This window comes from Salmo salar, chromosome ssa01 (genome assembly GCF_905237065.1).
Source record: "Salmo salar chromosome ssa01, Ssal_v3.1, whole genome shotgun sequence".
In the NCBI taxonomy this organism is placed as follows: Eukaryota; Metazoa; Chordata; class Actinopteri; order Salmoniformes; family Salmonidae; genus Salmo; species Salmo salar.
Window position 1 is genome coordinate 628,222 of NC_059442.1, and position 22,661 is coordinate 650,882.

The 22,661-nt window shown below is 48.9% G+C and overlaps 1 protein-coding gene across 2 annotated transcripts in view; it reads left to right on the plus strand.

Annotated features, from left to right (window-relative positions):
- The first annotated feature begins 486 nt into the window (after positions 1 to 486).
- Positions 487 to 22,661, plus strand: part of LOC106606645 (AF4/FMR2 family member lilli) — a 52,556-nt gene continuing 30,381 nt past the window's right edge. The window contains exons 1-10 of one of the 2 annotated variants that reach the window (XM_045704201.1): positions 487 to 745; positions 1,140 to 1,183; positions 2,398 to 2,473; positions 3,638 to 3,831; positions 3,927 to 4,010; positions 15,589 to 15,630; positions 17,582 to 17,869; positions 21,010 to 21,204; positions 22,106 to 22,160; positions 22,405 to 22,495. In XM_045704201.1, the coding sequence (XP_045560157.1) occupies positions 712 to 745; positions 1,140 to 1,183; positions 2,398 to 2,473; positions 3,638 to 3,831; positions 3,927 to 4,010; positions 15,589 to 15,630; positions 17,582 to 17,869; positions 21,010 to 21,204; positions 22,106 to 22,160; positions 22,405 to 22,495 (1,103 nt within the window). In that variant the 5' untranslated portion in view covers positions 487 to 711. The remainder of the gene's footprint in view (positions 746 to 1,139; positions 1,184 to 2,397; positions 2,474 to 3,637; positions 3,832 to 3,926; positions 4,011 to 15,588; positions 15,631 to 17,581; positions 17,870 to 21,009; positions 21,205 to 22,105; positions 22,161 to 22,404; positions 22,496 to 22,661) is intronic. The other variant, XM_045704228.1, reaches the window with a different exon arrangement.

The following is a 22,661-nucleotide window of genomic DNA, read 5'->3' on the forward strand; positions in this document are numbered from 1 at the left end:
TGCCTGCAATTATGGAAACAGAAGTAACTGCAGATGAATGAATTGGGCATTACGGCTGCAGGTAGCCTAGTGGTTATTAAGAGTGTTGGGCCAATAACTGGAAAGGTTGTTTGGTCAAATCCCTGAGCTGACAAAGTAAAAAACCTGTCATTCTACCCCTGAACAAGGCAGTTAACCCACTGTTCCTAGGCTGTCATTGTAAATAACAATTTGTATATAAATGACTTGCCTAGTTAAATAAAAGGTCAATTATGTTTCTTCCTCTCTGGCTGGTTTCCACTAGTTGCCACAATGTTCAAATTGTCTATATTGTAATTTTTTTTATGAAAACTAAAAATGAGCTTTTTTTCCCTCTCTCTCTCTTAATGTAAGGTTAAGCATAAGGTTAGCAGTGTGGTCAAGGTCAGTTTAAACATCACATTTTAATAAGCAGGTAAATTCTATAAATAGACGTGCGGGGCGGGGCGGTAACCGGTGACGGCTCCGCTAGTTTCGCTTCTCCTCAGAGCGGCGGAGAAACGAACACGTAGAGAGACCGCCGCTCAGCTACGCAGCACCGTGTGGGCGTCGTGTCAAACGCTCGATGAGTCATGCCAACGCGGAAAGGAGAAACAAAGAAAGACGTTTGAGTTTCAAAGGAGGACCTTTTCTTTATTTCTTTCTTTCTTTCTTTCTTTCCTGTCTAAAACAAAACCGACACAAATTAATCAAATGTCTCACTTTAGAAAGAGAGATTGGAAACCAGGTAAGATTGAGATGAGCTAACTTGGTTCGGAAATGTAGCTAGCTATATTAACGAACCAACGTTAGCTTAGCTACACGGTTCAGCCACTATCTGAATTTGAGGTAACCTTTTTATTTAAGTTAACTGGAGTTAGTTTGCTTTCTTCGTCTTGTTGTACTAGCGTGTAGGAAGGAGCAGGTGGCTCTAGGACGAGATGGTAACACATGTAAAGATCAACAACGCACGGTTTTAAATAGGAAATGGTTGTCATTCTTGAACATAATTAGCTAGCTGTGCCATTTAACGTTAGTTGTCAAAGATGCGCACATAGACACACACACACACACACACACACACACGGTGGTAAAACATTCCCTGAAGTCTCTGATCATATTTTCTCTCTTCACATCATCAGATCATGTCATCATGCAGGAGAATCCACACATTTTACATACCCACGTGAGTAGTGTGTGTGTGTGTGTGTGTGTGTGTGTGTGAGTGTGTGTGTGTGAGAGGGAGAGATACAGTGATGCATGACAGATCAAGTTCATGTTTACCTTCTCTGATGATAGATGCTACTGTATATAGTTAACTATATAGCCTCATGCTACTGTATATAGTTAGCTATATAGCCTCATGCTACTGTATATAGTTAGCTATATAGCCTCATGCTACTGTATATAGTTAACTATATAGCCTCATGCTACTGTATATAGTTAACTATATAGCCTCATGCTACTGTATATAGTTAGCTATATAGCCTCATGCTACTGTATATAGTTAACTATATAGCCTCATGGTACTGTATATAGTTAACTATATAGCCTCATGCTACTGTATATAGTTAACTATATAGCCTCATGCTACTGTATATAGTTAACTATATAGCCTCATGCTACTGTATATAGTTAGCTATATAGCCTCATGCTACTGTATATAGTTAGCTATATAGCCTCATGCTACTGTATATAGTTAGCTATATAGCCTCATGCTACTGTATATAGTTAGCTATATAGCCTCATGCTACTGTATATAGTTAACTATATAGCCTCATGGTACTGTATATAGTTAACTATATAGCCTCATGCTACTGTATATAGTTAGCTATATAGCCTCATCGCTACTGTATATAGTTAACTATATAGCCTCATGCTACTGTATATAGTTAGCTATATAGCCTCATGCTACTGTATATAGTTAGCTATATAGCCTCATGCTACTGTATATAGTTAGCTATATAGCCTCATGCTACTGTATATAGTTAGCTATATAGCCTCATGCTACTGTATATAGTTAACTATATAGCCTCATGCTACTGTATATAGTTAGCTATATAGCCTCATGCTACTGTATATAGTTAGCTATATAGCCTCATGCTACTGTATATAGTTAGCTATATAGCCTCATGCTACTGTATATAGTTAGCTATATAGCCTCATGCTACTGTATATAGTTAGCTATATAGCCTCATGCTACTGTATATAGTTAGCTATATAGCCTCATGCTACTGTATATAGTTAACTATATAGCCTCATGCTACTGTATATAGTTAGCTATATAGCCTCAAGCTACTGTATATAGTTAACTATATAGCCTCATGCTACTGTATATAGTTAGCTATATAGCCTCATGCTACTGTGGCCATAATCTACTTGAATCTCTCTCGCCGACAGGAAGCTATGGTGGATCTGATAAATGGACGAGCCACTAAACACACCTTTATGGAAGCCTTTAACTATGGCCTGTTGGGTAAGAACATAACGCTCTGAGTGGTGCTCTGTTCCCTATAAATGCCAGATTGGTAAGAAATACTGTTTAGCTAGTACATTTTTGTTAAGAAATCTTTGAATGATTCAAGTCATATGCTTTATGATAGCAAAGGTCATGTTCAGGTCAACTCAGAGGCTGTGTCCAAAATGGCACCCTATTCTCTATGTAGTGCACTACTTTAGACAAGAGCCACATGGACCCTGGTCCCCTATGTAGTGCACTACTTTAGACTAGAGCCACATGGACCCTGGTCCCCTATGTAGTGCACTACTTTAGGCAAGAGCCACATGGACCCTGGTCCCCTATGTAGTGCACTACTTTAGACAAGAGCCATGTGGATCCTGGTCCCCTATGTAGTGCACTACTTTAGACTAGAGCCATATGGACCCTGGTCCCCTATGTAGTGCACTACATTAGACAAGAGCCACATGGATCCTGGTCCCCTATGTAGTGCACTACTTTAGACAAGAGCCACGTGGATCCTGGTCCCCTATGTAGTGCACTACTTTAGACAAGAACCACATGGACCCTGGTCCCCTATGTAGTGCACTACATTGGGAATAGTGTGATTTGGAATGTAGGCCTAATGAAAGGCCAGGTGATGGACCTACATGTATGGGCTTGTCTGCCTTGTAAAGATGTAGACCTAGTGTGAATTGTCGTTACACGGTACTATTTATTGATTTAGTTCAGCGTTTCCCAGTCCTGGTCCTGGGGACTGCAATTAGTACACATTCTAGTTTTTTCGCTCTACACATCGGACTCAAATAATCAAAGCTTGATGATGTTGATAATTTGAATCCCCTGTATAGTGCTACTAAGGACAAACATGTGCACCCCTTTGGGTCCCCAGGGCCAGGATTGCCCCTTTGGGTCCCCAGGGCCAGGATTGCCCCTTTGGGTCCCCAGGGCCAGGATTGCCCCTTTGGGTCCCCAGGGCCAGGATTGCCCCTTTGGGTCCCCAGGGCCAGGATTGCCCCTTTGGGTCCCCAGGGCCAGGATTGCCCCTTTGGGTCCCCAGGGCCAGGATTGCCCCTTTGGGTCCCCAGGGCCAGGATTGGGGAAAGCTTGTTTTAGTTCATCAACAGATGTGAATTATTGCTGTCCATTGCCATGCATTTCACCCCGTTATTTTATTTCCAGGTCTTGATTTTGTCAACCCCTTCATGAATGACTTTATTGACGATGAATACGACGACGACGACAACGACTATTATGATGACAAAAAACACAAAGATAAAAAAGCCTATTGTGGTTTCACACACAATTTTTTAGGGCATGGTATCTCAAAGCTACCCTTAACCCCCCACCCATGTATAAGACAACTCACTCCTGAGGTAAGATGCCAAACAACTATTTCAGTCAATCGCATCATTTTGTATTACATTCAACATAGAGGATGTTTTTACCGAGAATAACTTTCCTTTTTTAGGAGGCTGAAAAAAACGCCAGGGAACTTATAGAAGAAGAGAACAAACTGAAAGTAAAAGCAGAAAAGAAAAGACTTAAAAAGAAGGTTGGTGTCTGTGGTGTCTAGTGTCTGCCTGTGGTGTCTAGTGTCTGCCTGTGGTGTCTAGTGTCTGCCTGTGGTGTCTAGTGTCTGTCTGTGGTGTCTAGTGTCTGTCTGTGGTGTCTAGTGTCTGTCTGTGGTGTCTAGTGTCTGTCTGTGGTGTCTGTCTGTGGTGTCTAGTGTCTGCCTGTGGTGTCTAGTGTCTGCCTGTGGTGTCTAGTGTCTGCCTGTGGTGTCTAGTGTCTGTCTGTGGTGTCTAGTGTCTGCCTGTGGTGTCTACTGTCTGTCTGCCTGTGGTGTCTAGTGTCTGTCTGCCTGTGGTGTCTAGTGTCTGTCTGCCTGTGGTGTCTAGTGTCTGTCTGCCTGTGGTGTCTAGTGTCTGTCTGTGGTGTCTAGTGTCTGTCTGTGGTGTCTAGTGTCTGTCTGTGGTGTCTAGTGTCTGTCTGTGGTGTCTAGTGTCTGTCTGTGGTGTCTAGTGTCTGTCTGTGGTGTCTAGTGTCTGTCTGTGGTGTCTGCCTGTGGTGTCTAGTGTCTGTCTGTGGTGTCTAGTGTCTGCCTGTGGTGTCTAGTGTCTGCCTGTGGTGTCTAGTGTCTGCCTGTGGTGTCTAGTGTCTGCCTGTGGTGTCTAGTGTCTGCCTGTGGTGTCTAGTGTCTGCCTGCCTGTGGTGTCTAGTGTCTGCCTGCCTGTGGTGTCTAGTGTCTGCCTGCCTGTGGTGTCTAGTGTCTGCCTGCCTGTGGTGTCTAGTGTCTGCCTGCCTGTGGTGTCTAGTGTCTGCCTGCCTGTGGTGTCTAGTGTCTGCCTGCCTGTGGTGTCTAGTGTCTGCCTGCCTGTGGTGTCTAGTGTCTGTCTGTGGTGTCTAGTGTCTGTCTGTGGTGTCTAGTGTCTGTCTGTGGTGTCTAGTGTCTGTCTGTGGTGTCTAGTGTCTGTCTGTGGTGTCTGGTGTCTGCCTGTGGTGTCTGGTGTCTGCCTGTGGTGTCTAGTGTCTGCCTGTGGTGTCTAGTGTCTGTCTGTGGTGTCTAGTGTCTGTCTGTGGTGTCTAGTGTCTGTCTGTGGTGTCTAGTGTCTGTCTGTGGTGTCTAGTGTCTGCCTGTGGTGTCTAGTGTCTGCCTGTGGTGTCTAGTGTCTGCCTGTGGTGTCTAGTGTCTGCCTGCCTGTGGTGTCTAGTGTCTGCCTGCCTGTGGTGTCTAGTGTCTGCCTGCCTGTGGTGTCTAGTGTCTGCCTGCCTGTGGTGTCTAGTGTCTGCCTGCCTGTGGTGTCTAGTGTCTGCCTGCCTGTGGTGTCTAGTGTCTGCCTGTGGTGTCTAGTGTCTGCCTGTGGTGTCTAGTGTCTGCCTGTGTTGTCTAGTGTCTGTCTGTGGTGTCTAGTGTCTGTCTGTGGTGTCTAGTGTCTGCCTGTGGTGTCTAGTGTCTGCCTGTGGTGTCTAGTGTCTGCCTGTGGTGTCTAGTGTCTGCCTGTGGTGTCTAGTGTCTGTCTGTGGTGTCTAGTGTCTGCCTGTGGTGTCTAGTGTCTGCCTGTGGTGTCTAGTGTCTGTCTGTGGTGTCTAGTGTCTGTCTGTGGTGTCTAGTGTCTGCCTGTGGTGTCTAGTGTCTGCCTGTGGTGTCTAGTGTCTGCCTGTGGTGTCTAGTGTCTGCCTGTGGTGTCTAGTGTCTGCCTGTGGTGTCTAGTGTCTGTCTGTGGTGTCTAGTGTCTGTCTGTGGTGTCTAGTGTCTGTCTGTGGTGTCTAGTGTCTGTCTGTGGTGTCTAGTGTCTGCCTGTGGTGTCTAGTGTCTGCCTGTGGTGTCTAGTGTCTGTCTGTGGTGTCTAGTGTCTGTCTGTGGTGTCTAGTGTCTGTCTGTGGTGTCTAGTGTCTGCCTGTGGTGTCTAGTGTCTGCCTGCCTGTGGTGTCTAGTGTCTGCCTGCCTGTGGTGTCTAGTGTCTGCCTGCCTGTGGTGTCTAGTGTCTGCCTGCCTGTGGTGTCTAGTGTCTGCCTGCCTGTGGTGTCTAGTGTCTGCCTGCCTGTGGTGTCTAGTGTCTGCCTGCCTGTGGTGTCTAGTGTCTGCCTGCCTGTGGTGTCTAGTGTCTGCCTGCCTGTGGTGTCTAGTGTCTGCCTGCCTGTGGTGTCTAGTGTCTGCCTGCCTGTGGTGTCTAGTGTCTGCCTGCCTGTGGTGTCTAGTGTCTGCCTGCCTGTGGTGTCTAGTGTCTGCCTGCCTGTGGTGTCTAGTGTCTGCCTGTGGTGTCTAGTGTCTGTCTGTGGTGTCTAGTGTCTGCCTGTGGTGTCTAGTGTCTGTCTGTGGTGTCTAGTGTCTGTCTGTGGTGTCTAGTGTCTGCCTGTGGTGTCTAGTGTCTGCCTGTGGTGTCTAGTGTCTGCCTGTGGTGTCTAGTGTCTGCCTGTGGTGTCTAGTGTCTGTCTGCCTGTGGTGTCTAGTGTCTGTCTGCCTGTGGTGTCTAGTGTCTGTCTGCCTGTGGTGTCTAGTGTCTGTCTGCCTGTGGTGTCTAGTGTCTGTCTGCCTGTGGTGTCTAGTGTCTGTCTGCCTGTGGTGTCTAGTGTCTGTCTGTGGTGTCTAGTGTCTGTCTGTGGTGTCTAGTGTCTGTCTGTGGTGTCTGCCTGTGGTGTCTAGTGTCTGTCTGTGGTGTCTAGTGTCTGTCTGTGGTGTCTGCCTGTGGTGTCTAGTGTCTGTCTGTGGTGTCTAGTGTCTGTCTGTGGTGTCTAGTGTCTGCCTGTGGTGTCTAGTGTCTGCCTGTGGTGTCTAGTGTCTGCCTGTGTTGTCTAGTGTCTGCCTGCCTGTGGTGTCTAGTGTCTGCCTGCCTGTGGTGTCTAGTGTCTGCCTGCCTGTGGTGTCTAGTGTCTGCCTGCCTGTGGTGTCTAGTGTCTGCCTGCCTGTGGTGTCTAGTGTCTGCCTGCCTGTGGTGTCTAGTGTCTGCCTGTGGTGTCTAGTGTCTGCCTGTGGTGTCTAGTGTCTGCCTGTGGTGTCTAGTGTCTGCCTGTGGTGTCTAGTGTCTGCCTGTGGTGTCTAGTGTCTGCCTGTGGTGTCTAGTGTCTGCCTGTGGTGTCTAGTGTCTGCCTGTGGTGTCTAGTGTCTGCCTGTGGTGTCTAGTGTCTGCCTGTGGTGTCTAGTGTCTGTCTGTGGTGTCTAGTGTCTGTCTGTGGTGTCTAGTGTCTGTCTGTGGTGTCTAGTGTCTGTCTGTGGTGTCTAGTGTCTGCCTGCCTGTGGTGTCTAGTGTCTGTGGTGTCTAGTGTCTGCCTGCCTGTGGTGTCTAGTGTCTGCCTGCCTGTGGTGTCTAGTGTCTGCCTGCCTGTGGTGTCTAGTGTCTGCCTGTGGTGTCTAGTGTCTGCCTGTGGTGTCTAGTGTCTGCCTGTGGTGTCTAGTGTCTGCCTGTGGTGTCTAGTGTCTGCCTGTGGTGTCTAGTGTCTGCCTGTGGTGTCTAGTGTCTGCCTGTGGTGTCTAGTGTCTGCCTGTGGTGTCTAGTGTCTGTCTGTGGTGTCTAGTGTCTGTCTGTGGTGTCTAGTGTCTGCCTGTGGTGTCTAGTGTCGGCGTCTGTGGTCTGTCTGTGGCGTCTAGTGTCTGTCTGTGGCGTCTAGTGTCTGCCTGTGGCGTCTAGTGGCTGCCTGTGGCGTCTAGTGGCTGCCTGTGGCGTCTAGTGGCTGCCTGTGGCGTCTAGTGTCTGTCTGTGGTGTCTAGTGTCTGTCTGTGGTGTCTAGTGTCTGCCTGTGGTGTCTACTGTCTGTCTGCCTGTGGTGTCTAGTGTCTGTCTGCCTGTGGTGTCTAGTGTCTGTCTGCCTGTGGTGTCTAGTGTCTGTCTGTGGTGTCTAGTGTCTGTCTGTGGTGTCTAGTGTCTGTCTGTGGTGTCTAGTGTCTGTCTGTGGTGTCTAGTGTCTGTCTGTGGTGTCTAGTGTCTGTCTGTGGTGTCTGCCTGTGGTGTCTAGTGTCTGTCTGTGGTGTCTAGTGTCTGTCTGTGGTGTCTGCCTGTGGTGTCTAGTGTCTGTCTGTGGTGTCTAGTGTCTGCCTGTGGTGTCTAGTGTCTGCCTGTGGTGTCTAGTGTCTGCCTGTGGTGTCTAGTGTCTGCCTGTGGTGTCTAGTGTCTGCCTGCCTGTGGTGTCTAGTGTCTGCCTGCCTGTGGTGTCTAGTGTCTGTCTGTGGTGTCTAGTGTCTGCCTGTGGTGTCTAGTGTCTGCCTGCCTGTGGTGTCTAGTGTCTGCCTGCCTGTGGTGTCTAGTGTCTGTCTGTGGTGTCTAGTGTCTGTCTGTGGTGTCTAGTGTCTGTCTGTGGTGTCTAGTGTCTGTCTGTGGTGTCTAGTGTCTGCCTGTGGTGTCTGGTGTCTGCCTGTGGTGTCTAGTGTCTGCCTGTGGTGTCTAGTGTCTGTCTGTGGTGTCTAGTGTCTGTCTGTGGTGTCTAGTGTCTGTCTGTGGTGTCTAGTGTCTGTCTGTGGTGTCTAGTGTCTGCCTGTGGTGTCTAGTGTCTGCCTGTGGTGTCTAGTGTCTGCCTGTGGTGTCTAGTGTCTGCCTGCCTGTGGTGTCTAGTGTCTGCCTGACTGTGGTGTCTAGTGTCTGCCTGCCTGTGGTGTCTAGTGTCTGTCTGTGGTGTCTAGTGTCTGCCTGTGGTGTCTAGTGTCTGCCTGCCTGTGGTGTCTAGTGTCTGCCTGCCTGTGGTGTCTAGTGTCTGCCTGTGGTGTCTAGTGTCTGCCTGTGTTGTCTAGTGTCTGCCTGTGGTGTCTAGTGTCTGTCTGTGGTGTCTAGTGTCTGTCTGTGGTGTCTAGTGTCTGCCTGTGGTGTCTAGTGTCTGCCTGTGGTGTCTAGTGTCTGCCTGTGGTGTCTAGTGTCTGCCTGTGGTGTCTAGTGTCTGTCTGTGGTGTCTAGTGTCTGCCTGTGGTGTCTAGTGTCTGTCTGTGGTGTCTAGTGTCTGTCTGTGGTGTCTAGTGTCTGTCTGTGGTGTCTAGTGTCTGCCTGTGGTGTCTAGTGTCTGCCTGTGGTGTCTAGTGTCTGCCTGTGGTGTCTAGTGTCTGCCTGTGGTGTCTAGTGTCTGCCTGTGGTGTCTAGTGTCTGCCTGTGGTGTCTAGTGTCTGTCTGTGGTGTCTAGTGTCTGTCTGTGGTGTCTAGTGTCTGTCTGTGGTGTCTAGTGTCTGTCTGTGGTGTCTAGTGTCTGCCTGTGGTGTCTAGTGTCTGCCTGTGGTGTCTAGTGTCTGCCTGTGGTGTCTAGTGTCTGTCTGTGGTGTCTAGTGTCTGTCTGTGGTGTCTAGTGTCTGTCTGTGGTGTCTAGTGTCTGTCTGTGGTGTCTAGTGTCTGTCTGTGGTGTCTAGTGTCTGCCTGTGGTGTCTAGTGTCTGCCTGCCTGTGGTGTCTAGTGTCTGCCTGCCTGTGGTGTCTAGTGTCTGCCTGCCTGTGGTGTCTAGTGTCTGCCTGCCTGTGGTGTCTAGTGTCTGCCTGCCTGTGGTGTCTAGTGTCTGCCTGCCTGTGGTGTCTAGTGTCTGCCTGCCTGTGGTGTCTAGTGTCTGCCTGTGGTGTCTAGTGTCTGCCTGCCTGTGGTGTCTAGTGTCTGCCTGCCTGTGGTGTCTAGTGTCTGCCTGCCTGTGGTGTCTAGTGTCTGCCTGTGGTGTCTAGTGTCTGCCTGTGGTGTCTAGTGTCTGCCTGTGGTGTCTAGTGTCTGCCTGTGGTGTCTAGTGTCTGCCTGTGGTGTCTAGTGTCTGCCTGTGGTGTCTAGTGTCTGTCTGTGGTGTCTAGTGTCTGCCTGTGGTGTCTAGTGTCTGTCTGCCTGTGGTGTCTAGTGTCTGTCTGCCTGTGGTGTCTAGTGTCTGTCTGCCTGTGGTGTCTAGTGTCTGTCTGCCTGTGGTGTCTAGTGTCTGTCTGCCTGTGGTGTCTAGTGTCTGTCTGTGGTGTCTAGTGTCTGTCTGTGGTGTCTAGTGTCTGTCTGTGGTGTCTGCCTGTGGTGTCTAGTGTCTGTCTGTGGTGTCTAGTGTCTGTCTGTGGTGTCTAGTGTCTGCCTGTGGTGTCTAGTGTCTGCCTGTGGTGTCTAGTGTCTGCCTGTGGTGTCTAGTGTCTGCCTGCCTGTGGTGTCTAGTGTCTGCCTGCCTGTGGTGTCTAGTGTCTGCCTGCCTGTGGTGTCTAGTGTCTGCCTGCCTGTGGTGTCTAGTGTCTGCCTGCCTGTGGTGTCTAGTGTCTGCCTGCCTGTGGTGTCTAGTGTCTGCCTGCCTGTGGTGTCTAGTGTCTGCCTGTGGTGTCTAGTGTCTGCCTGTGGTGTCTAGTGTCTGCCTGTGGTGTCTAGTGTCTGTCTGTGGTGTCTAGTGTCTGCCTGTGGTGTCTAGTGTCTGCCTGTGGTGTCTAGTGTCTGCCTGTGGTGTCTAGTGTCTGCCTGTGGTGTCTAGTGTCTGCCTGTGGTGTCTAGTGTCTGCCTGTGGTGTCTAGTGTCTGCCTGTGGTGTCTAGTGTCTGCCTGTGGTGTCTAGTGTCTGCCTGTGGTGTCTAGTGTCTGCCTGTGGTGTCTAGTGTCTGTCTGTGGTGTCTAGTGTCTGCCTGTGGTGTCTAGTGTCTGCCTGTGGTGTCTAGTGTCTGCCTGTGGTGTCTAGTGTCTGTCTGTGGTGTCTAGTGTCTGTCTGTGGTGTCTAGTGTCTGTCTGTGGTGTCTAGTGTCTGCCTGTGGTGTCTAGTGTCTGCCTGTGGTGTCTAGTGTCTGCCTGTGGTGTCTAGTGTCTGCCTGTGGTGTCTAGTGTCTGCCTGTGGTGTCTAGTGTCTGCCTGTGGTGTCTAGTGTCTGCCTGTGGTGTCTAGTGTCTGTCTGTGGTGTCTAGTGTCTGTCTGTGGTGTCTAGTGTCTGCCTGTGGTGTCTAGTGTCTGCCTGCCTGTGGTGTCTAGTGTCTGTGGTGTCTAGTGTCTGCCTGCCTGTGGTGTCTAGTGTCTGCCTGCCTGTGGTGTCTAGTGTCTGCCTGCCTGTGGTGTCTAGTGTCTGCCTGTGGTGTCTAGTGTCTGCCTGTGGTGTCTAGTGTCTGCCTGTGGTGTCTAGTGTCTGCCTGTGGTGTCTAGTGTCTGCCTGTGGTGTCTAGTGTCTGCCTGTGGTGTCTAGTGTCTGCCTGTGGTGTCTAGTGTCTGTCTGTGGTGTCTAGTGTCTGTCTGTGGTGTCTAGTGTCTGCCTGTGGTGTCTAGTGTGGCGTCTGTGGTCTGTCTGTGGCGTCTAGTGTCTGCCTGTGGCGTCTAGTGTCTGCCTGTGGCGTCTAGTGGCTGCCTGTGGCGTCTAGTGGCTGCCTGTGGCGTCTAGTGGCTGCCTGTGGCGTCTAGTGGCTGCCTGTGGCGTCTAGTGGCTGCCTGTGGCGTCTAGTGTCTGCCTGTGGCGTCTAGTGTCTGCCTGTGGCGTCTAGTGTCTGCCTGTGGCGTCTAGTGTCTGCCTGTGGCGTCTAGTGTCTGCCTGTGGCGTCTAGTGTCTGCCTGTGGCGTCTAGTGTCTGCCTGTGGTGTCTAGTGTCGGTCTGTGGTGTCTAGTGTCTGCCTGTGGTGTCTAGTGTCTGCCTGTGGTGTCTGTCTGTGGTGTCTAGTGTCTGTCTGTGGTGTCTAGTGTCTGCCTGTGGTGTCTAGTGTCTGCCTGTGGTGTCTAGTGTCTGCCTGTGGTGTCTAGTGTCTGCCTGTGGTGTCTAGTGTCTGCCTGTGGTGTCTAGTGTCTGCCTGTGGTGTCTAGTGTCTGTCTGTGGTGTCTAGTGTCTGCCTGTGGTGTCTAGTGTCTGTCTGTGGTGTCTAGTGTCTGTCTGTGGTGTCTAGTGTCTGTCTGTGGTGTCTAGTGTCTGCCTGTGGTGTCTAGTGTCTGTCTGTGGTGTCTAGTGTCTGTCTGTGGTGTCTAGTGTCTGTCTGTGGTGTCTAGTGTCTGTCTGTGGTGTCTAGTGTCTGTCTGTGGTGTCTAGTGTCTGTCTGTGGTGTCTAGTGTCTGTCTGTGGTGTCTAGTGTCTGCCTGTGGTGTCTAGTGTCTGCCTGTGGTGTCTAGTGTCTGCCTGTGGTGTCTAGTGTCTGCCTGTGGTGTCTAGTGTCTGCCTGTGGTGTCTAGTGTCTGCCTGTGGTGTCTAGTGTCTGCCTGTGGTGTCTAGTGTCTGTCTGTGGTGTCTAGTGTCTGCCTGTGGTGTCTAGTGTCTGCCTGTGGTGTCTAGTGTCTGCCTGTCTGTGGTGTCTAGTGTCTGCCTGTCTGTGGTGTCTAGTGTCTGCCTGTCTGTGGTGTCTAGTGTCTGCCTGTCTGTGGTGTCTAGTGTCTGCCTGTCTGTGGTGTCTAGTGTCTGCCTGCCTGTGGTGTCTAGTGTCTGCCTGCCTGTGGTGTCTAGTGTCTGCCTGCCTGTGGTGTCTAGTGTCTGCCTGCCTGTGGTGTCTAGTGTCTGCCTGCCTGTGGTGTCTAGTGTCTGCCTGCCTGTGGTGTCTAGTGTCTGCCTGCCTGTGGTGTCTAGTGTCTGCCTGCCTGTGGTGTCTAGTGTCTGCCTGCCTGTGGTGTCTAGTGTCTGCCTGCCTGTGGTGTCTAGTGTCTGCCTGCCTGTGGTGTCTAGTGTCTGCCTGCCTGTGGTGTCTAGTGTCTGCCTGCCTGTGGTGTCTGCCTGTGGTGTCTAGTGTCTGCCTGTGGTGTCTAGTGTCTGCCTGTGGTGTCTAGTGTCTGCCTGTGGTGTCTAGTGTCTGCCTGTGGTGTCTAGTGTCTATGCCAGGGTTCTCCCCAAATAAGAGGGTTGCTGTGTCACCTTGTTGGCTTGGCTGCGCCACTATGTAAATATTTCAGAGCAAATTAAACTGATATTTAGAAATGATAGTTTCTGTCTTTGATCGGCTGCGCATTTGAACACAGCGTGCTCAGGATGCTGTCGGGTTGACCTTGGGGTCATGATAGGGGCTGTTCCAAATGTTTGATCTATTATAATAATTGATTATGCATATGTTGTATTAATAAAAGGGCAAGGGTTATAAGACTCCTCCCCCCCCCCCCTTACATTTATAGGGTCCTGGACTACAGATTAACCATATGTATATGCATTATAAGGTTTAATGTTGTTCCACAGTTATTTTCTAATCTCTGCCTTTTTATGAAGAAACATTCAGAGAGATGTTTGACTGTCAGACAGAACTCTGCAGGGGGAGTGTAAGAGATAAGAGACTAGTCAGACATTCCACTGTAAATCAATTTGGGGACATTTACTGCTGAGCCTTTTCGATAACACTGAAACTCTTGTTTGTATAAGCTGTGTAGGCATGGGCTTGGTCTCATGAGTAGAAGGTAATGATGTAGGCAGTGACGTCACTAAGGCTGGACTTCGGGCTTAATAAAACTACTTGGACCCTTTTACGATTATGCAGAACTTAGTCAGAAACATGTTCCTGATGGTTAACTTGTTGGCGTATATAGATCAAATTTATTTATATAGCCCTTCTTACATCAGCTGATATTCTCAAAGTGCTGTACAGAAACCCAGCCTAAAACCCCCAAACAGCAAGCAAAGCATGTGAAAGAAGCACGGTGGCTAGGAAAAACTCCCTAGGAAAAACTCCCTAGAAAGGCCAAAAACCTAGGAAGAAACCTAGAGAGGAACCAGGCTATGAGGGGTGGCCAGTCCTCTTCTGGCTGTGCCGTGGTGGAGATTATAACAGAACATGGGTCAAGATGCAGAACTTAGTCAGAAACATGTTCCTGTTCGTCAACTTCTGTCTGCAATTGCATTAATAAAGGTTTTTGATTTGATTTACTTAAAGATATTTTCTGAATGCTAATTTCGCCGATGATTGACAAGGAACAAGGAACCGAACCACAACAATGCTCAGAGCATAGCGTTGTACTTAATTACTCTGGAACGGCTGTCAAACAAAAGTCAAAATGACCAAAGTTGCTTAATTTGCCAGATGACCTCCAACGAATTACAGAATGTCTCCTATATTTACCAAAATGTAGTTGATTATACTCTTGAGTGGCGCAGCGGTCTAAGGCACTGCATCTCCGTGCTAGAGGCGTCACTACAGACGCCCTGGTTCGAATCCAGGCTGTATCACAACCGGCCCGGGATTGGGAGTCCTGTAGGGCGGCGCACAATTGGCCCAGCGTCGTCCGGGTTTGGCCGGTGTAGGCTGACTCGCCTCGTTAAATAAAGGTTAAATGAAATACTGCCTGTAGTGTCTCTGTCTGTCTGTCCTGCCTGTAGTGTCTCTGTCTGTCCTGCCTGTAGTGTCTCTGTCTGTCTGTCCCGCCTGTAGTGTCTCTGTCTGTCTGTCCCGCCTGTAGTGTCTCTGTCTGTCTGTCCCGCCTGTAGTGTCTCTGTCTGTCTGTCCCGCCTGTAGTGTCTCTGTCTGTCCTGCCTGTAGTGTCTCTGTCTGTCTGTCCCCCCTGTAGTGTCTCTGTCTGTCTGTCTGTCCCCCCTGTAGTGTGTCTGTCTGTCTGTCTGTCCCGCCTTTAGTGTCTCTGTCTGTCCCGCCTGTAGTGTCTCTGTCTGTCCTGCCTGTAGTGTCTCTGTCTGTCCTGCCTGTAGTGTCTCTGTCTGTCTGTCCTGCCTGTAGTGTCTCTGTCTGTCTGTCCCCCCTGTAGTGTCTCTGTCTGTCTGTCTGTCCCCCCTGTAGTGTGTCTGTCTGTCTGTCTGTCCCGCCTGTAGTGTCTCTGTCTGTCTGTCCCGCCTGTAGTGTCTCTGTCTGTCTGTCCCGCCTGTAGTGTCTCTGTCTGTCCTGCCTGTAGTGTCTCTGTCTGTCTGTCCTGCCTGTAGTGTCTCTGTCTGTCTGTCCCCCCTGTAGTGTCTCTGTCTGTCTGTCTGTCCCCCCTGTAGTGTGTCTGTCTGTCTGTCTGTCCCGCCTTTAGTGTCTCTGTCTGTCCCGCCTGTAGTGTCTCTGTCTGTCCCGCCTGTAGTGTCTCTGTCTGTCCCGCCTGTAGTGTCTCTGTCTGTCCCGCCTGTAGTGTCTCTGTCTGTCTGTCCCGCCTGTAGTGTCTCTGTCTGTCTGTCCCGCCTGTAGTGTCTCTGTCTGTCCTGCCTGTAGTGTCTCTGTCTGTCTGTCCTGCCTGTAGTGTCTCTGTCTGTCTGTCCCCCTGTAGTGTCTCTGTCTGTCCTGCCTGTAGTGTCTCTGTCTGTCCCGCCTGTAGTGTCTCTGTCTGTCCCGCCTGTAGTATCTCTGTCTGTCCCGCCTGTAGTATCTCTGTCTGTCCCGCCTGTAGTGTCTCTGTCTGTCCCGCCTGTAGTGTCTCTGTCTGTCTGTCCCGCCTGTAGTGTCTCTGTCTGTCTGTCCCGCCTGTAGTGTCTCTGTCTGTCTGTCCCGCCTGTAGTGTCTCTGTCTGTCTGTCCTGCCTGTAGTGTGTCTGTCTGTCTGTCCCGCCTGTAGTGTCTCTGTCTGTCCCGCCTGTAGTGTCTCTGTCTGTCTGTCCCGCCTGTAGTGTCTCTGTCTGTCTGTCCCGCCTGTAGTGTCTCTGTCTGTCTGTCCCGCCTGTAGTGTGTCTGTCTGTCTGTCCCGCCTGTAGTGTCTCTGTCTGTCTGTCCCGCCTGTAGTGTCTCTGTCTGTCTGTCCCGCCTGTAGTGTCTCTGTCTGTCTGTCCCGCCTGTAGTGTCTCTGTCTGTCTGTCCCGCCTGTAGTGTCTCTGTCTGTCTGTCCCGCCTGTAGTGTCTCATGCAGGTATTTCTCTCTGTTCTCACCCCCCACAGCGACAGAAGGAGAGGAAACGTGCAGGGAAAGACAAGGAGCCTGTAAGTATGTTTCTGTTCCTCCATACCGCGCCCCACTAGTGGAGAGTCTTTCACTATACCGCGCCCCACTAGTGGAGAGTCTTTCACTATACCGCGCCCCACTAGTGGAGAGTCTTTCACTATACTGCGCCCCACTAGTGGAGAGTCTTTCACTATACCGCGCCCCACTAGTGGAGAGTCTTTCACTATACCGCGCCCCACTAGTGGAGAGTCTTTCACTATACCGCGCCCCACTAGTGGAGAGTCTTTCACTATACTGCGCCCCACTAGTGGAGAGTCTTTCACTATACCGCGCCCCACTAGTGGAGAGTCTTTCACTATACCGCGCCCCACTAGTGGAGAGTCTTTCACTATACCGCGCCCCACTAGTGGAGAGTCTTTCACTATACCGCGCCCCACTAGTGGAGAGTCTTTCACTATACCGCGCCCCACTAGTGGAGAGTCTTTCACTATACCGCGCCCCACTAGTGGAGAGTCTTTCACTATACCGCGCCCCACTAGTGGAGAGTCTTTCACTATACTGCGCCCCACTAGTGGAGAGTCTTTCACTATACTGAGTCTTTCACTATACCGCGCCCCACTAGTGGAGAGTCTCACTATACTGCGCCCCACTAGTGGAGAGTCTTTCACTATACCGCGCCCCACTAGTGGAGAGTCTTTCACTATACCGCGCCCCACTAGTGGAGAGTCTTTCACTATACTGAGTCTTTCACTATACCGCGCCCCACTAGTGGAGAGTCTTTCACTATACTGCGCCCCACTAGTGGAGAGTCTTTCACTATACTGAGTCTTTCACTATACCGCGCCCCACTAGTGGAGAGTCTCACTATACCGCGCCCCACTAGTGGAGAGTCTTTCACTATACTGAGTCTTTCACTATACCGCGCCCCACTAGTGGAGAGTCTTTCACTATACCGCGCCCCACTAGTGGAGAGTCTTTCACTATACCGCGCCCCACTAGTGGAGAGTCTTTCACTATACTGAGTCTTTCACTATACCGCGCCCCACTAGTGGAGAGTCTCACTATACCGCGCCCCACTAGTGGAGAGTCTTTCACTATACCGCGCCCCACTAGTGGAGAGTCTTTCACTATACCGCGCCCCACTAGTGGAGAGTCTTTCACTATACCGCGCCCCACTAGTGGAGAGTCTTTCACTATACCGCGCCCCACTAGTGGAGAGTCTTTCACTATACTGCGCCCCACTAGTGGAGAGTCTTTCACTATACTGCGCCCCACTAGTGGAGAGTCTTTCACTATACTGCGCCCCACTAGTGGAGAGTCTTTCACTATACTGCGCCCCACTAGTGGAGAGTCTTTCACTATACTGCGCCCCACTAGTGGAGAGTCTTTCACTATACTGCGCCCCACTAGTGGAGAGTCTTTCACTATACTGCGCCCCACTAGTGGAGAGTCTTTCACTATACTGCGCCCCACTAGTGGAGAGTCTTTCACTATACCGCGCCCCACTAGTGGAGAGTCTTTCACTATACTGCGCCCCACTAGTGGAGAGTCTTTCACTATACTGCGCCCCACTAGTGGAGAGTCTTTCACTATACCGCGCCCCACTAGTGGAGAGTCTCACTATACCGCGCCCCACTAGTGGAGAGTCTCACTATACCGCGCCCCACTAGTGGAGGGTCTTTCCTTTGGGCTCTTGGTAAAGTAGTGCACTGTTATGGGGAAATGTATTTTCAGGGCATTAGGAAAGTATTCAGACCCCTTGACTTTTTGCGCATATTTTTACATTACAACCTTTTTCTAAAATGGATTAAATAACATGTTTTCCTCATCAGTCTACACACAATACCCCATAATGACATCACAGTAGCCCATAATGACATCACAGTAGCCCATAATGACATCACAGTAGCCCATAATGACATCACAGTAGCATTTGGATATGCATTTGTACACTGAACATATTTGCCTTTTTTTTTTTATGCCTCCTAGGAGAATCACGGGCCAGGGAGGTCAGGCCGCTCAGAGAATCAGGGAGGAGATTTAAACATTGAGAGAGAGCAGCAGCAGCAGCAGCAGCAGGAGGAGCAGCAGCAGGAGGAGCAGGAGGAGGAGGAGCAGGAGGAGGTTACAGAGGTGCGCCTTGGTCCGGGACCTGGTGGTACTACAGCCCGCAGCAGGCAGCAGGAGGTGCAGGATTCTCCTTTGGAGGAGACCTGTGGTAGCAGTAACGGAGACCAGGAGGACGTGAGAGACGAGGGATTAGCCACGGAGACAGAAGTTTGTGTTGGATCCTTTTTACCACCTCTGTGTCATTTTTTTCATTTTACACTGCACCCTGCTTATAGTGAAGGTAGCTCTAGTCCTAGAATCGATACGACGGCCTCCCCATTCAAGTCGATGGTGGCATAATGGGTAGACTGACAGTCCTCTTGAGTTTTACCTGTCAAATTACCATGGCTAAGAGGTTCCAAGCCCTGATCGACTGTTCGTGGTGTTTCAATTGTCCCCCGCGGATGTGATCGCTGTAAGAGGAGTGTACTGTATTACTGGTGAAACTCATTAACGCTATGTCATTACCGCTCTGCTATGTCATTACCGCTCTGCTATGTCATTACCGCTCTGCTATGTCATTAACGCTCTGCTATGTCATTAACGCATGTTGTAATGCTCTACTATATCATTAACGCTCTGCTATGTCATTAACGCTCTGCTATGTCATTAAAGCTCTGCTATGTCATTAACGCATGTTGTAACGCTCTGCTATGTCATTACCGCTCTGCTATGTCATTACCGCTCTGCTATGTCATTAAAGCTCTGCTATGTCATTAACGCATGTTGTAATGCTCTACTATGTCATTAACGCTCTGCTATGTCATTAACGCTCTGCTATGTCATTAAAGCTCTGCTATGTCATTAACGCATGTTGTAACGCTCTGCTATGTCATTAACGCTCTGCTATGTCATTAACGCTCTGCCATGTTATTAACGCATGTTGTAACGCTCTACTATGTCATTAACGCTCTACTATGTCATTAACGCTCTGCCATGTCATTAACGCTCTGCCATGTCATTAACGCTCTGCCATGTTATTAACGCTCTGCCATGTTATTAACGCTCTGCCATGTTATTAACGCTCTGCCATGTTATTAACGCTCTGCCATGTTATTAACGCTCTGCCATGTTATTAACGCTCTGCCATGTTATTAACGCTCTGCCATGTTATTAACGCTCTGCCATGTTATTAACGCTCTGCCATGTCATTAACGCTTTGCTATGTCATTAACGCTCTGCTATGTCATTAACGCATGTTGTAACGCTCTGCTATGTCATTAACGCTCTGTCATTAACGCTCTGCTATGTCATTAACACATGTTGTAACGCTCTGCTATGTCATTAACGCTCTGCTATGTCATTAACGCTCTGCTATGTCATTAACGCATGTTGTAACGCTCTGCTATGTTATTAACGCATGTTGTAACGCTCTGCTACGTTATTAATGCATGTTATTACCGCTCTGCTATGTCATTAACGCTCTGCTATGTTATTAATGCATGTTATTACCGCTCTGCTATGTCATTAACGCATGTTGTAACGCTCTGCCATGTTATTAACGCTCTGATATGTCATTAACCTCTATGGGCTAGGTGGGACGTTAGCATCCCACTCTATTCAACAGCCAGTGGAATCGCGTGGCGCGAAATACAAATACCTCAAATGCTATAACTTCAATTTCTCAAACATATGAATATTTTACACCATTTGAAAGATAAGACTCTCGTTAATCTAACCACACTGTCCGATTTCAAAAAGGCTTTACAGCGAAAGCAAAACATTAGATTATGTCAGTAGAGTACCCAGCCAGAAATAATCAGACACCCATTTTTCAAGCTAGCATATAATGTCACCAAAACCCAGAAGACAGCTAAATGCAGCACTCACCTTTGATCTTCATCAGATGACACTCCTAGGACATTATGTTATACAATACATGCATGTTTTGTTCAATCAAGTTCATATTTATATCAAAAACCAGCTTTTTACATTAGCATGTGATGTTCAGAACTAGCACACCCACCGAAAACCTCCGGTGAATTTACTAAATTACTCATAAACGTTGACAAAATACATAACAATTATTTTAAGAATTATAGATGCAGAACTCCTTTGTGCAATCGCTATGTCAGATTTTAAAATAGCTTTTCGGCGAAAGCACATTTTGCAATATTCTGAGTACATAGCTCAGCCATCACAGGCTAGCTATTCAGACACCCGCCAACTTCGGGCTCACTAAACTCAGAATTACTATTAGAAAAATTGGATTACCTTTGCTGTTCTTCGTCAGAATGCACTCCCAGGACTCCCAGGACTTTTACTTCAACAACAAATGTTGTTTTGGTTCCAAATAATCCATAGTTATATTCAAATAACTCAGTTTTGTTTGTGCGTTCAGGTCACTATCCAAAGGGTAACGCGCGAGCGCATTTCGTGACAAAAAATTTCAAAATGTTCCTTTACCGTACTTCGAAGCATGTCAAACGCTGTTTAAAATATTTTTTTTTGCTATTTTTCTCGTAAAATAGCGATAATATTCCAACCGGACAACGTTGTATTCATTCAAAGAGGAAAAGAAAAAAATGGCGAGGCCTCGTGAACGCGCATCTCCAGTCTCTCTGTCACCAGGCAGACCACTGACAAACTCTGCTGCTGTTATCTGCCCAGAGACAGGAGACGCGTCAATCCGGTTTCTGAAGGCTTTAGAGAGCCAATGGAAGCCTTAGAAAGTGTCACCTAACAGCACATATACTGTAATTTCGATAGAGATGCGCCGCCCTACAGGACTCCCCAATCACGGTCGGTTGTAATACAGCTTGGAATCGAACCAGGGTCTGTAGTGAGGCCTCCACTAGGCAGCCCTGTAATATGAATTATTGACATTATTCACTGGAAGGAAGTAACCTAACTCCATTCATACCGGTAATATCGATCACAAACGTGTGTCCCAAATGCCACGCTCTACCCTATACAGTGCACCAGGGCCCATAGGGCTTTGCTCAAAATACATTTATTTGAACAGCTTCTGTCTACCCAGTGAGTGAAGTTTAGTGGCTAACTGTTAGTGTTCCTCCATCTTGGATCTGTCCCCATCCAGGAGTTGGATATGAGTAGCTGCTTCTAGTGTGTAACTGCTCCTCCATCTTGGATCTGTCCCCGTACAGGAGTTGCATATGAGTAGCTCCTTCTAGTGTGTAACTGCTCCTCCATCTTGGATCTGTCCCCGTACAGGAGTTGGATATGAGTAGCTGCTTCTAGTGTGTAACTGCTCCTCCATCTTGGATCTGTCCCCGTACAGGAGTTGGATATGAGTAGCTCCTTCTAGTGTGTAACTGCTCCTCCATCTTGGATCTGTCCCCGTACAGGAGTTGGATATGAGAAGCTGCTTCGTCTCTACGGCTGCTTGTATTGCTAAACGACAACTAGAGCAGAACCCCAAACCAGAGAAGAAAATTATTATCCAACAGCCTCAGGAGCCAGTGGTGAAACAACAACAGCAGGAAGAGGAACAGCAGGAAGAGGAACAGCAGCAGGAAGAGGCTATAGTCAGGAAAAAGGAGGTGATTTTGAAAAAAAAATGTATCTTTCTGATTATGTTAAACATTAGCATGTACTCTGTCTGTTTTTAGTAGGGTCTGTCTGTTTTTAGTAGGGCCTGTCTGTTTTTAGTAGGGTCTGTCTGGTTTTAGTAGGGCCTGTCTGTTTTAGTAGGGCCTGTCTGTTTTTAGTAGGGTCTGTCTGGTTTTAGTAGGGCCTGTCTGTTTTTAGTAGGGTCTGTCTGTTTTTAGTAGGGCCTGTCTGGTTTTAGTAGGGCCTGTCTGTTTTAGTTGGGCCTGTCTGTTTTTAGTAGGGCCTGTCTGGTTTTTAGTAGGGCCTGTCTGGTTTTAGTAGGGCCTGTCTGGTTTTAGTAGGGCCTGTCTGGTTTTAGTAGGGCCTGTCTGTTTTTAGTAGGGCCTGTCGGTTTTTAGTAGGGCCTGTCTGGTTTTAGTAGGGCCTGTCTGTTTTAGTAGGGCCTGTCTGTTTTTAGTAGGGTCTGTCTGTTTTTAGTAGGGTCTGTCTGGTTTTAGTAGGGCCTGTCTGGTTTTAGTAGGGCCTGTCTGGTTTTAGTAGGGCCTGTCTGTTTTTAGTAGGGCCTGTCGGTTTTTAGTAGGGCCTGTCTGGTTTTAGTAGGGCCTGTCTGGTTTTAGTAGGGCCTGTCTGTTTTTAGTAGGGCCTGTCTGTTTTTAGTAGGGCCTGTCTGTTTTTAGTAGGGCCTGTCGGTTTTTAGTAGGGCCTGTCTGTTTTTAGTAGGGCCTGTCTGTTTTTAGTAGGGCCTGTCTGTTTTTAGTAGGGTCTGTCGGTTTTTAGTAGGGCCTGTCTGGTTTTAGTAGGGTCTGTCTGTTTTTAGTAGGGCCTGTCTGTAGTGTAATGCCGTGGACCTGCACTGTGACGTACTAACATACACTCTGCTTCCCCATTTAGAAAAAGGTGGAGGCCAATGTTGACGATATTCTTAAAAGAAGCACAGAGCTCGCCCGTAAGTCCTAACTCCATTCATACCGGTAATATCGATCACAAACGTGTGTCCCAAATGCCACGCTCTACCCTATACAGTGCACCAGGGCCCATAGGGCTTTGCTCAAAAGACAATGCACTATATAGGGATTTAGGGCCATTTGGGACACATGCAACCTCTTACTGATCTGAAAGCACTTCGGTGTTTTATTTCCAGTATTTACAACTACAAATGCCGTGCTTTTAAGTGTCTCTCCTCTCCTCAGTCATAGGAAACCAGTTTGCAGCCTGTGGCCAGTTTGATATGGCAGTCAAGTATTTCACTGACGCTATTAAACACAATCCCACAGAATTTAAGTGAGTATAAAAGTCAATGGCACTGGTTGGCACTCGGCTCATGTATGATATGAGTCCATAATGGTACCCTATTCCCTGTCTAGTGCACAACTCTATTCTGAAATGGCACCCTATTCCCTGTCTAGTGCACAACTCTATTCTGAAATGGCACCCTATTCCCTGTCTA